Consider the following 12,365-nt stretch of genomic DNA (forward strand, 5'->3'; position numbering starts at 1 on the left):
CTTTCACTTTGCCATAGTATAACTATGGTCTTACATATGATCACTTATCACTTTTTAAAATCGTAGTCACCTTACGGTCTTACTTGATCACATTTATCACTTGTCATCTTGATCGGATAAGTGTAGCTAAAGCTACCACTTATCACTTATCACTTGTCATTGATCGGATAAGAGTAGCTAAGCCACCACTTATCATTTGTCACTTATCACTGATCAGATAAGTGTAGTTGAGGTCGCCACTTATCACTTATCACTTGTCCTTGATCGGATAAGAGTAGCTAAGCTACCACTTATCATTTGTCACTTATCATCGATCGATAAGTGTAGTGAGGCTACCACTTATCACTTGTCATTGATCGAAGTACTCAAATCAGACATTCCACTCAATTTGATCATTTATTCGATTTTCGGGTTGTTATTTTATTTTCTATTCATCAATAAATATATTTCATCATACATTATATAATTCATAAAATTAACATATAATCATTAAGCTTCAACCATATGAACTTACAGGTCGATTTGTAAAATTTGTGAAAATTCGGGGACTAATCAGCTACTTTTTCTTTTCCTCGACTTGCTTGGGTTCTCGATCTATCATTGTAAAATCATTCATTTATCAGTATTGACTTCATCTTCAACCCGCTTATAAGTAATATTATCTATAATTTAATTGTTTACTTATGTATATTCCAATGCTGTCCATCGGTGTCATAGTCACTAAATTATTTTTATCTTTAGCTACAGAACTCCAAATTAGGATCCGCTAATTTTATCTGAAACTAGACTCATATATATTCTTATCATAAAATTTTTAGAATTTTTGGTTTAGCCAATAAGTACAGTTTATTCTTTAAAGTCACCCCTGTTCTGCTGTCTGACAATTCCGACCCTTCTTCACTAAAAATTAATTATCTCTTCGTACAGAATTCGGATGATGTCCATGTTTGTTTTTATTGAAAATAGACTCATTAAGGATTTTAAAAATATAAATTTAAGCCCCTAATTATTTTTATCCAATTTTTGATGATTTTTCAAAGTCAGAACAGGGGATCCCGAAATCATTCTGACATTATCTCACAAAATCTATTATATGTCATGATCTACAATTCCGTTGCTTACACCATTTCTTCTATGAGAAACTAGACTCAATAAGCTTTAATTTCATATTTTTTTCATCTTCTAATTCAATTTCTCCAATTTATGGTGATTTTTCAAAGTTAGACTACTGCTACTGTCCAAAACTGTTTTAGTGCAAATGTTGATTTCGATTTTTGCCCCAAATTTCACAGTTCATACAATTCAGTCCTTGCTCAATTAATCCCTCAATGAAGCTAATTCTTCCCAATTAATGCTTTACCTTAACATTATAAGTTATTTCACAATTATTTAAATTCATAATTTCCACATAAAACCCTAACTTCAAACTTTTTCACCTTTAGATCCCAAACATTCACTTTCTATTCAATTCTTTCAATAAAATCAGCATATAAACAATTTAAAACTCTAATTCCATGCTAAATCATCATATAATTCCAGCACATATTCATATCAGCTTTCAATTTCTTTCATAGAATCAAAACTAATGAATTAAACAAGTGGACCTAGTTGTAAAAGTCATAAAAACACAAAAATTTCAAGAAATAATCAAGAATTGAACTTACTTGCAGTAAAAATATGAAAAACCAGCTTAAGAAAACCCTTCTATGGTGTTTTTTCTGATGAGAATGCAGAAAAATAATGAGAATTCTAGATAATTCCACTTTAGTCCTAGTTTATTAAGTAAATTTTGCAATATTCCAATTTTACCCTTAATTCATCAATTTTCCTGCTGATTTCATGCACCTTGCCGTCCAGCCCAAATAGACCTGGGGTCTATTTTCCTTTTAAACCCTCTCTCTTTTATCATTTAAGCTATTTAATCATTTCTCATAATTTTATATTTGTTACAATTTAATCCTTTTTATTCAATTAACTATCGAAACTTTAAAATTTCTTGACGAAACTTTAATACTAACTTATTAACACTCCATAAATATTTATAAAAATATTTATGGCTCGTTTTAAAAATTTTCAATCTCTCGATATCTCGTTTCCGATTCTAATTTAATTTTTTTTATTTCTAGTACACTATTCGCTATTTCAAAAATTTTCCTGACTTCACACTTAACTTATTTTCACTAAATTATTAATATTTTCTACTCATTTGTCGGATTTAGTGATCTCGAATCACTATTCCGACATCACTGAAAATTCAGGCTATTACATTTAAAGTCTGCTTAATGTAAGGTTGGCCTAACTAAGGGTGCTTTTGGATGGGTGGTGCGTTTACCTCCAATAAGATTAAAAATAATGATAATAATGAGATTAGTTATTATAGTTGTGAGGCAAAAGATTCCACTGCACCACAGCCAACGCCCATTCAAAGACACCCCAAGACATGAGTATAAAACTAAAAATTATCAATTTGGAGAACAATGACTAAATCTACAAGTTATGCATAATATAAGAGTAATAGCAAAATTTGACTTAATAGATTTAATAGCTATCGTTTAAGTTAAGATTAAAATTTTAAAATTCAAAAATATAAAAACTAAAATTGATCAAATTAAAATATAAAGACTAAAACATCTTAAAAAAACTAATAACAAATTTCACATAAATGCATATAAGGATAATAAATTAAAAAATATAAATTATTAAATTATGTAGTATCAAATTTTAAAAATATGTATCAATAATAAATAACATGATATCATTTATTAAAAATATAAATATTTATTTATATGATTTGTGATGATTATATGATTTCCAAAATCATATATATATTATATAAAAGAAGGTACGAGAGAATATATGAAAATGTTAAGTTCAGATTACTTATTTGAGTTTGAAAATATTTTTTAATTATATTTAAAGTGAGTTTTGTTTTTAAAATAAGTTTTAAATATAAATTTCTTTCCATTAATAATAATTATAATAATAAATTTTAAACATCATCAAATTATATATCATATACTATAATATAAGGTGAGGAACAATGAAATTTGAAGAAAGTTTTAGTTGTAGATGAATTATTGGAGTTACAAATTATTTCCATAATTATTACTCAATTTGATGTGACTTATAAGTCAATAAATGGACATATAACAATTTCAATGAATACACATATGCTCAACATGGTTTTAAGATATATATGTATATTCCAACACACATATTTGAGGAAAAAATGCATATAATTTGGCAAGTATTATAAGTCTGTAAATAGCTTTGAAAAATACATGTATTTCGATATATTATATGATAACAATAAATATTCACTTAATCTAATATATATTTATATATTCATTAATAAAATTTATATATTTACAAAAATAGTTATAAAAACATAATATTGTATAAAAAATTATAAAGTTAAATTTAGTTTCCATAAATAATTAATGAAATTTATTAAAAATTACAAAATGATTTAATTTATTTTAATTGATAGATACAAAAATTAGTGCATCTCACACGGGTAAAATAATTGTTTAACAATATATATATGAATATAATTTAATATATTTTAATTAACATATACAATCAACCTCTTTAAAATAAATTTTAAAATTAAATTACCAATTTTCAAATAAATATCAAAAATAAAAATTGAAATTATTTTGCTTTTACTTTTTCAGTCTTATTATTTTTGAAATATTACCAATTTTGTAACATTTAAAAAAAAAAAACTAGTAATCTATATATTTGATAGAGAACTTGAAATTAATTATCAAAATGAAACTGATAAGACCATGTGAAAGATACGTATGTTAACCGGGCCGCCGCTTACGATATGATAGACAAAAATCCAACAGTGGTGGGGACCCCTTTGCCACTTGTAAGTTACGAATCAAGATTCGCCCAGCCTGGCTAACCATGTTAGCTTCTCAATCACAACCCAACATCATCGCTAACGATGAACCATTGAAAGTTAAACCACCCCTACGCGTTGATCCGACAAACATTCACGAGCTTCTCCATTATTATATACCTTCTACAGCAATACTCATAAATACTGAATTATATATTAACTTAAACACTAAATACTAATGCCAAGAGTTAGCTCTTGAAAAGTTTAATTTTAAATCTAAAATTGTAGCTTTAATATGAAAAGTTTTGGTTTAAGCTTTAATGTTATATTTTAAATAGTTTTAGAAATGGAAATGAAAAAAAAAACAACTTATTTTGAGTGAGATAAATGAGAGGAAATAGGTAATTAAACTTTTTTAAAAGTCGAAAAGCACTTTTGTTTTCTAAAGCATTTTTTCTAGTTTGAAAAACATTTAGTAAAAATTCAAAGTTGTACTTTCTAAAAATAATGCTAAAGAGTTACTTAGATAGTAAACCTAAATCATAAATGCAAATTTAAATCTTATATCACAAAGAGTTGACCGGTGATTCCAAAAATGGAATCACAGACCATGAAGCAACATATTTTCCATTATTACAAACCCTAATTCCCACACGTAGATATATTTCAATTTAAATCCACACTTAAGCAATCATCCTTTACAATCACAAGCTTTCTTTCCAAAATTTTCAATTCCCTTACTTGAAAGGAAAAAAAACTAAAAAGCTGTCTCTCTTGGAAGACAATAATAAAGTCCGCACTCCTCAGCCATTACAAAGTTTTCTCAAACTTGGCCACTATGAATCAAACCCATCTATATACTCCGCAGAGTGTCATATAAGTCCCCTCCAAACATTGACAGGCAGCGGCATCTCTTTCTTTTTAATATTTCCCTAATTTTAATACTAAACATCCGGTGTTTTGTAACTCATCAGCTTCACATGCTGCAATCTCTTCTCTTTCCATACTAATATATTCCTACACCAATCAATTCCCGTTAAAATCTCTCGTTGGCCATCAAGAACCAGCTAAAATGGGGTTCAAGAATCCATCTCTTTTCATGATCTTCTCCTCTTTATGCATTCTTTATTCTTTCTTGAAGTTATCTAAAGCTGACCCATGGCTTTTGGTCAACCAAACCTCGCCTTCCTCCAATGTATCAGGGGGTAACTGGCAGCTCTTACAATCAAGCGTAGGCGTCTCCGCCATGCACCTCCAACTCCTACCAAACAACAAAGTTGTCATCTTTGACCGTACGGATTTCGGCTCTTCCAACATTTCATTACCCCCCGGCAGCTTCTGTCCTAAAACCGACTGCACTGCCCACTCTGTCCTTTACGATGTCGTATCCAACACTCTCCGTCCCCTCCACGTCTTAACAGACACCTTTTGCTCTTCCGGTGCCCTCGACCCCAACGGTACCCTTATACAAACCGGCGGATTCAATGAAGGCGACCACGTCATTCGCACCTTCGCCCCATGTAGCGCCGACTCTGTCGCCTGCGACTGGAATGAACTCAACGCTACTCGCCTTGTCGACCGTCGATGGTACGCTACTAACCAAGTTTTACCTGACGGACGAATCATCATTCTTGGCGGTAGAAGGGTCTTTACCTACGAGTTTTACCCTAAAAATGACGCCCTCAACAACAGCAAGAGCTTTTACCTTCGTTTCTTGGTGGAAACTAGGGACCCTGAAGAGAACAATCTTTACCCTTTCTTGCATTTATTGCCAGATGGGAATCTATTCATATTCGCTAACAAAAAATCCATATTGTTTGATTATAAAAGGGACATTGTTCTAAAACAGTTCCCTCTTATTCCTGGAGATGATAAGAGAAACTATCCTAGTACCGGCTCTTCGGTCATGCTTCCATTGAGGCTGTCTGGGAGGTGGCCTCCGGTGGTTGAGGTGCTCATTTGCGGCGGTGCACCCGCGGGGGCATTCATGAAGTCGGATAAGATGAAGGTTTTTGTAGAAGCGTCGAGGACATGTGGCAGGCTGAGAGTGAACGATGCAAATCCGCAATGGCTTATGGAGGCCATGCCCATGCCACGTGTCATGTCTGACATGATACTCTTACCCACGGGTGATATGATCATTATCAACGGCGCTGCTAATGGGACTGCAGGTTGGGAGGATGCTGTAAACCCGGTTCTCAATCCGATTCTGTACTCCGTTAATGGACAACTATCTCAGAGATTTACGGTTTTGTCCCCGTCAAAGATCCCGAGAATGTACCACTCCACAGCAATCCTTCTTCCAGATGGCAGGATATTAGTGGCTGGGGGAAATCCTCATACTACGTATGTATTCACAGGATTATACCCCACCGAGCTGAGTTTGGAGGCTTATAATCCTTACTACTTGGATGCTAAATTCAACTCGTTAAGGCCCTCCATTATATCGGTGGAGTCGGGGAGTACGGTGTCGTATGGCAGTAGATTCGGAGTGTCCTTTTCGGTGTCGCTTTATAGGCAGGGCACGGTTTCCGTAGCGCTGATATGGCCGTCGTTCACGACACACTCGACCGGGATGAACCAACGCATGGTGGTTTTGAACACGGCGAGCGTGGCTCAATTGTCGATGGCCAATTTCAAGCTGGTAGTGGATGGGCCGACCAATGCTAACGTGGCACCTCCGGGTTATTATATGCTGTTCGTGGTCCATTCGGGTATTCCTAGTCACGCAGTTTGGGTGAAGGTGATGTGATTTTAATAATTGATTTCCCCAACGTGATTGATCATATACAATTGGATACTGTTCTTTTATTTTTTGGTTTCTTATTTGAGCCGAAATACAAAAATAATAAATAATAAATCCATAGCATAATTTAGGTTGATAAGCTTCAAGCAGTAAGCATTGAAGCCCAAATTTTAGCTTCTCCCTTTTTTTTTTTATGATTCTTAAGATTTATTGTATACAACAATTATAATTTGGTTTACAGGCGCTTCCCTTTTCGTCCTTTATGCATTTGATTTTTATTTTCTTACTTAAATCGAAATGAGTTCAATAGTAATATTATATATAATTGTTCATCCATATTAATTCATATATAAAAGATTAATTAAATTTATTTAAATCCATTCATATTTTTTTAAAACTTATTATGTTAATTTTATTTAATTTTAATTAATTTATGTTTTTTATTATATCTGTAGGCAACTCATATATATCTATATATATTGTTAAAATCCATTTTGGATATAATAGTTTTATTCAAAATCTTTCAAATGTGAAATGATGTTTGTGTTTGGATGAATAATGTCTCTTTGAAAATGTGTATTAACTGACAGTAGAATTTTTAATTTGTTTAAAAAAAACCAAGTGTGCTTAATTAATATATTTTTTAAAAATAAAGACTAAATAAATAAGATAAATGGCAATTTCTTGAACTTATTTATGAAGTTATAAAATTACCCTGCATTGTTTAGATTCCATAAGACGTAACATCAAAGATTATTTTCATATGCACTCTCGGTCGAAAGTAAAATTTCCACAATGAAGGTATATAATAAAGCTAAACTACAACTAAAATCATTAAATTATTAATAAATTTATTTTTATCATTTAATTTTAAAAATTATAAAATGGTCATTGAATTAATCGAAAACTATTTAAATATTTTTATTTATATCATTGGGATGTTAATTTTTTTTTTAAAGTCCGGCTAGCGAGCTCTAAGTGAAAATTCGACGATCAGTATGGTGGATCAATACCCATCAACGAGTAAAGCATACCTTATATCCAAGTCAATCTAACAGTTAATGTTGAAGATTGATGAAGAAATTTGTTTAGATTTTGGCTTGCATGTTCATGGCATTCAAAGTTGCTTAATGAAAAAATCTAAACTATAAAAGAAATGGGAAATGGGAGCTTTCGATCGGAGTAGATGATGCGAATAAAGAATGCCATACAATAACAATTTTAACAATTTATTGATTTAAATGAAAACTTTTAATAGTTCATAATCATTTTGTAACTTTTTGAAGTATAGTAACCAAAACGTAAACTCAATAATAGTTTAATAACCTTAGATGTAGTTTACCCTACTAGTAATAACTATGCTGTTTACTTAATTTTTAGAATTTTAAATTTACCACTTTAATTGTGAAATTTTTTAATTTAGGCACCGAATAATTATTCTAACATCAAACTAGGGAGGGGGAAGAAAAGGAAAAGCAGAAATCCTATAATTAGAAAGTCGCATGTTAAATAAAGAGTAGAAAATGCAAAGCCCAAGGAAAAAGCTAAAATAGCTGATAACCAACAGTTAGTGACGCAGTTGCCTATATACATGCTTACAAACAAATATCTCAAAAAGCACAGGGTTTGGCATTTATGTCACGGGCAATTGGGATAAGCATGGGGCTGAGCTGAGGTTTCATTTCTTTGAAATCATCAAGCGAATTACTGGAGCAGAACAAAAGAAAACCCAGAGACTTGCTGCTTCAGTGCATAGCATTTGAAATACGTCAGAATTTGGTAGTGGATGTTTTTACTTGGTAGATCCAACTGATCTGTATTTGTAGCGCATGGCCCAGAACAGGTAATGCATGAAATTCAAGACGCTAAGCACACACACAAGCCAGTAGAATCTGTCCAAACGATACCCATTTATTGTATGACCAGAGAGCCAAGGCTTGTTTCCGGACTTCTCTGTCACGTTATTTACTATTGATACAATCACCGAGCTTAAATAATACCCCATGGCCAAAGAAGCCCAGCAGAGAGATGTAGCCAAGGATCTCATGCTTGATGGCGCCTCTGTGAAGAAAAATTCAAGTAAGCCTGCCAAGGTGAAAAGATCTGCTGACCCCAAAAACAAATACTGCAAAGCAATCCAAAAAATGGTAATGGGTAATGGGTTGTTCGAGTCAAGTAGGCCTGAGTTGTTTGCCAGTGCCACTCTCTTTCTCTTGATCTCAACAAGGGCTGCAACTGCCATGGCTATTATGGAAAGAAATAAACCAATTCCAATTCGTTGTAGTTGAGAGATGCCGGTCTCGGTTTTAGTTAATCTCCTAGCGAATGGGATGATGAAGTGATCGTAAACTGGTGCTAGGATCATGATGAAGACCACAGGGAAAACCGGTAGGGAAGCTGGTGGGATTTTCAATGAACCAAGCTTAGTGTTCATGGTGGCAGCTTGTTCTACAGAAAATGTGGAGAGCTGAGCTAGGCAGCAGTTGAGAATAATGGTGCAAGCAAATATGGGTAGGATTTTCAGAACAATCTTGACTTCCTCCACTTGCTGGACCGAGCATTCAAGTGCTGGGTAAGCTGGCTTGTTCTCCACTGCTCTGTTGATGAATTTGAGGCTTTTTGTTGGGATTCCGTCTCCACCTTGCTCAATTTGTTTAGCATTTTCTTCAGCTTCCTTGCTGGTTTGGGTTCGATAAGAGGGGCTTGTGGTAAGGTTGGCAATGGCATTGCTTGGACTTCGGCTTACGCAACTACTGTTCAGCATAGCGGCAACCAAGACCTGTTGAAGTAAAAACACGTATCGTTACTAGTATCTTATTTTGTGGAATTCATTCAATTAAAACATGTCCAATTTGCTTTTAGCATACCTTGCAAATGGTTGTCAAAGGGCTGCCAAAGGGTATTTTGCTCCTATAAAACGTAGAGCCAGCGAGGAAGATCGGGATTGATAACAAGATTGCAATGGTGGAGATGGCAAAACCCCACTCCCACCCTTTGTTGTCTTCGATCCACACAACAAAAGTGACGGCAATAAGGGCACCAAATGAGAGACTGAAGACAAAGTAGTTGAAGAAGGTGGATCTTTGCTTCCTTCCCTGTGGGGTATTCTCATCAAACTGCTCGGCGCCATGGGTTGGTAAGGAACCCTTTATCCCTCCAATGCCAAGTGCCACAAGATAGAGGCCCATGAACAGCATTGCTGCTTTCCCACCTCTAACTTCCTCGCATGGGATGGAGGATGCGGATGGACTGCATTTGGGTGGCTTTAGGGAAGGTGCCCTTGCTTGTATTGTAAGAATGATCAATCCCTAATCAACCATAACAGATTTGGCTATTTCATTATCACTGCAATCACATATGCTAGTTCAAATCAATCATGTCAACAGTTGAAGCTTATGTTAAAGGCCATAGCTCATTCATTGGACCAAAATGAACCGTATAAAACATTTTGAAGGCCTTAAAATACAGGCCAGAAGGGATCAGTCCTGGACCAAACTAATAGGCCAGTTTCCCTCTATAATTTCCCACATCCAATACCAAAAAACTAAAAAACTTGCACCATGGCTAAAGGAAAAGTCCAACACTTTGGGGTTCACTTTAAAAATCATCCAATGAAGTTAAACATTTCTACAAAGAGTGGGTCCTTCATCACATGTTACCCACACACAAGATATTGGACTACATTGCCGACGAAACGTCATTGTAATGACCCTGTGGCTGTTTTCTACATAGCTTTAAAAAAAATTGGGGTGCATGTGGGTTTGATTCTCACTTCTCATTCCATAGACATTCCAATTCTCACTTTGGGTCTACCATAGTAACCTGTAGCCACACACGTGGTACACGAACTTGCCCAAAATAAGTAACTATTCCTATATATACATATGATTTTTTTTATTGTTGTACTTTAGGAAGAAAATCCCATTTGAGGAAAGAAATAAAGGGATTATAATTGGATTTGATTTTCTAATGATTTTCTCCCACATAATACAAAGTCATTGGTGGATGAAAATACTGTATCTTAAACGTAGACCGTACGAGCTGGAGAGACAAACGTGTCCCCCAACCGTACCCAAAGCTGCGACGATTTGGACGTTCTTATAAACAGGTGTCTAACCAAAAGAGTTACCATCTGTCATGTAGGCTTATCATATCATGGGTGTGCTTTCAAACAGAGACAAGATTTCAAAGCAATAAGACAAGATAGATATAGAAAAAGGAAGTTTCTAATGTCGTAAATAGCGACACAAATATTATAAAAAGGTCCCCGCCACCTCCTCCCTATAGCCCCATCACCAAAGGCGTTGCCTTTGATTGGATACGTTTCAATTTTCATGACTATCCAATGGACCCGACGTTTCTCCTTCCCCTCCACGTCTAAATTTATCTTTAAAATGTGCCTTTTCACAATTTAATTGGACATCAAATAAAATTTGAGGTGAAAGAATCTCAAAAGCTAAATGTTGTTGCAAGTTTTCTCATGTGATGAAAGATTGAAATTTGAAAGAGACCCTTTTACTTTTTCTCTTTTTCATGTTTTGTTTTGAATTATATATATGTGGGATCTGATAGAAAGATTGAAATTTATGAGCATTCATCAATAATGCCTCGATAGATGTACCTAAACAGACGGTGTTCCTTGGATCTATATACCAAAGTCTTAGGGTTGCTTTGCGCCTATGACGGCCCCCAAACTTTAATGCTTTGCACACTAAGATTTTTGGTCATTGTCTTTTTTTTTTCTAAAGTGCTCATCTTTCATGCAAAAGGCCTCTAACTTGCTTTCTCAAAAGAAAAAAAAAAGAAAAAGGAAAAAAGAAGAATCATCGATGAAATTCAAAAACGACAATAGAAATGGTTATGCATATAGAGAGAAGAAGAAGCAGGAGAGAGTTAGTACCAGAAACTCGATGAATGCGCTTATCAAGTAGATGTGATAAGTGGTGAAGAAAGCATCAGATAAGAAACCTCCAAGCAGAGCTAGAAGAAAGGCAGTCCCCATGAAATTGGTGACATTGTTTGCCGATTTAGATGGAGATAAGTGCATGTACTTGGACAAATACATCACTAGGTTGCTGGCATTTGCCAAGTACGCCAGGTTCTCCAGCACTTCCACAACTGACGACACACACAAAAATTATCATTATACCATATCAATGAAAGATAATAAATATATTATATAAGTAGTCCCTTTCAGGCTGGTTCTTTCATAGGTAACTAAGCTAAATTACCCAAGACAAAGGAGGCTGCAAAAATGCCACCATGTCTACCCTTGAGAGCAGGTCGATTCCTCCAATCGGCATAGCCTTCCCATCTGGTATCCTGTAGGTTCACCCCACGTTCCTGCGGCCAAAACTCAAATCAAAACGAAGTGTTATTAGGAAAATAAGAAAGCAATACACAGCTTTCTTGTATGTTAGCTTGAACAAAGCAAATTAAGCAAGGGGGAGGAGTGAAAGAGAGGAGCAGAACATAAAAAGAAAAAAGAAAATGGAGAGAAAATTAGGGGAGGAAAGAGGAACCCACCATTGCTAGCTGTTTCTCTCTCTTAAGTTTCCAACTTGGTTAAGTTGGATTGGATCTCAGGTGAGAGAGGAAAATTAGATTGGAAAAGATGGGTGGTGAGTGGTGGATGTATTTAAAGAGTGGGGAAGGGAACTTTGGAGGAGAGAATTGTCTAGACAACTTAGAAAATGACTTCGATCCATCCCCTATGTTATTTAACTCAAATGATTCTAATCTTCAATATTCGTAAATTTTGTTTTATTA

At 34.4% G+C, this 12,365-nt stretch overlaps 2 protein-coding genes and 1 long non-coding RNA gene across 3 annotated transcripts; 2 read left to right on the forward strand and 1 right to left on the reverse strand.

The window, feature by feature from the left end:
* Positions 1-4,423: 4,423 nt before the first annotated feature.
* LOC108478567 (aldehyde oxidase GLOX) lies at positions 4,424-6,834 on the forward strand. The gene has a single exon (XM_017781031.2). It carries the CDS (start codon positions 4,923-4,925, stop codon positions 6,600-6,602), a length of 1,680 nt encoding a protein of 559 aa, XP_017636520.1. The 5' UTR covers positions 4,424-4,922; the 3' UTR covers positions 6,603-6,834.
* Positions 6,835-8,083: 1,249 nt separating this feature from the next.
* Positions 8,084-12,289, reverse strand: LOC108476853 (protein NRT1/ PTR FAMILY 4.6-like). Its single transcript, XM_017779215.2, has 5 exons — positions 12,123-12,289; positions 11,828-11,939; positions 11,497-11,714; positions 9,464-9,904; positions 8,084-9,375 (listed from the first exon to the last, which is right to left on the reverse strand). The coding sequence occupies exons 1-5, from the start codon at positions 12,123-12,125 to the stop codon at positions 8,389-8,391; spliced, it is 1,761 nt and encodes a 586-aa protein (XP_017634704.1). The 5' UTR covers positions 12,126-12,289; the 3' UTR covers positions 8,084-8,388.
* Positions 9,054-9,999, forward strand: LOC128285736 (uncharacterized). The gene is made up of 2 exons (XR_008276277.1): positions 9,054-9,168; positions 9,267-9,999. It is a non-coding gene; the product is annotated as an uncharacterized LOC128285736 (long non-coding RNA).
* Positions 12,290-12,365: the final 76 nt, after the last annotated feature.

This window comes from Gossypium arboreum, chromosome 12, assembly GCF_025698485.1.
Source record: "Gossypium arboreum isolate Shixiya-1 chromosome 12, ASM2569848v2, whole genome shotgun sequence".
Taxonomy (NCBI): Eukaryota; Viridiplantae; Streptophyta; class Magnoliopsida; order Malvales; family Malvaceae; genus Gossypium; species Gossypium arboreum.

What these genes read in the sequence shown, in the direction of transcription:
- LOC108478567 (XM_017781031.2), top strand. Translation starts at nt 4,923, where the DNA reads ATGGGGTTCAAGAATCCATCTCTTTTCATGATCTTCTCCTCTTTATGC.
- LOC108476853 (XM_017779215.2), bottom strand. An exon ending in TGCAGCCTCCTTTGTCTTGG is followed by an intron (nt 11,715 to 11,827) that starts GTAATTTAGCTT and finishes GTGTGTCGTCAG; the next exon opens with TTGTGGAAGTGCTGGAGAAC. An exon ending in GCGCATTCATCGAGTTTCTG is followed by an intron (nt 9,905 to 11,496) that starts GTACTAACTCTC and finishes ATGGTTGATTAG; the next exon opens with GGATTGATCATTCTTACAAT.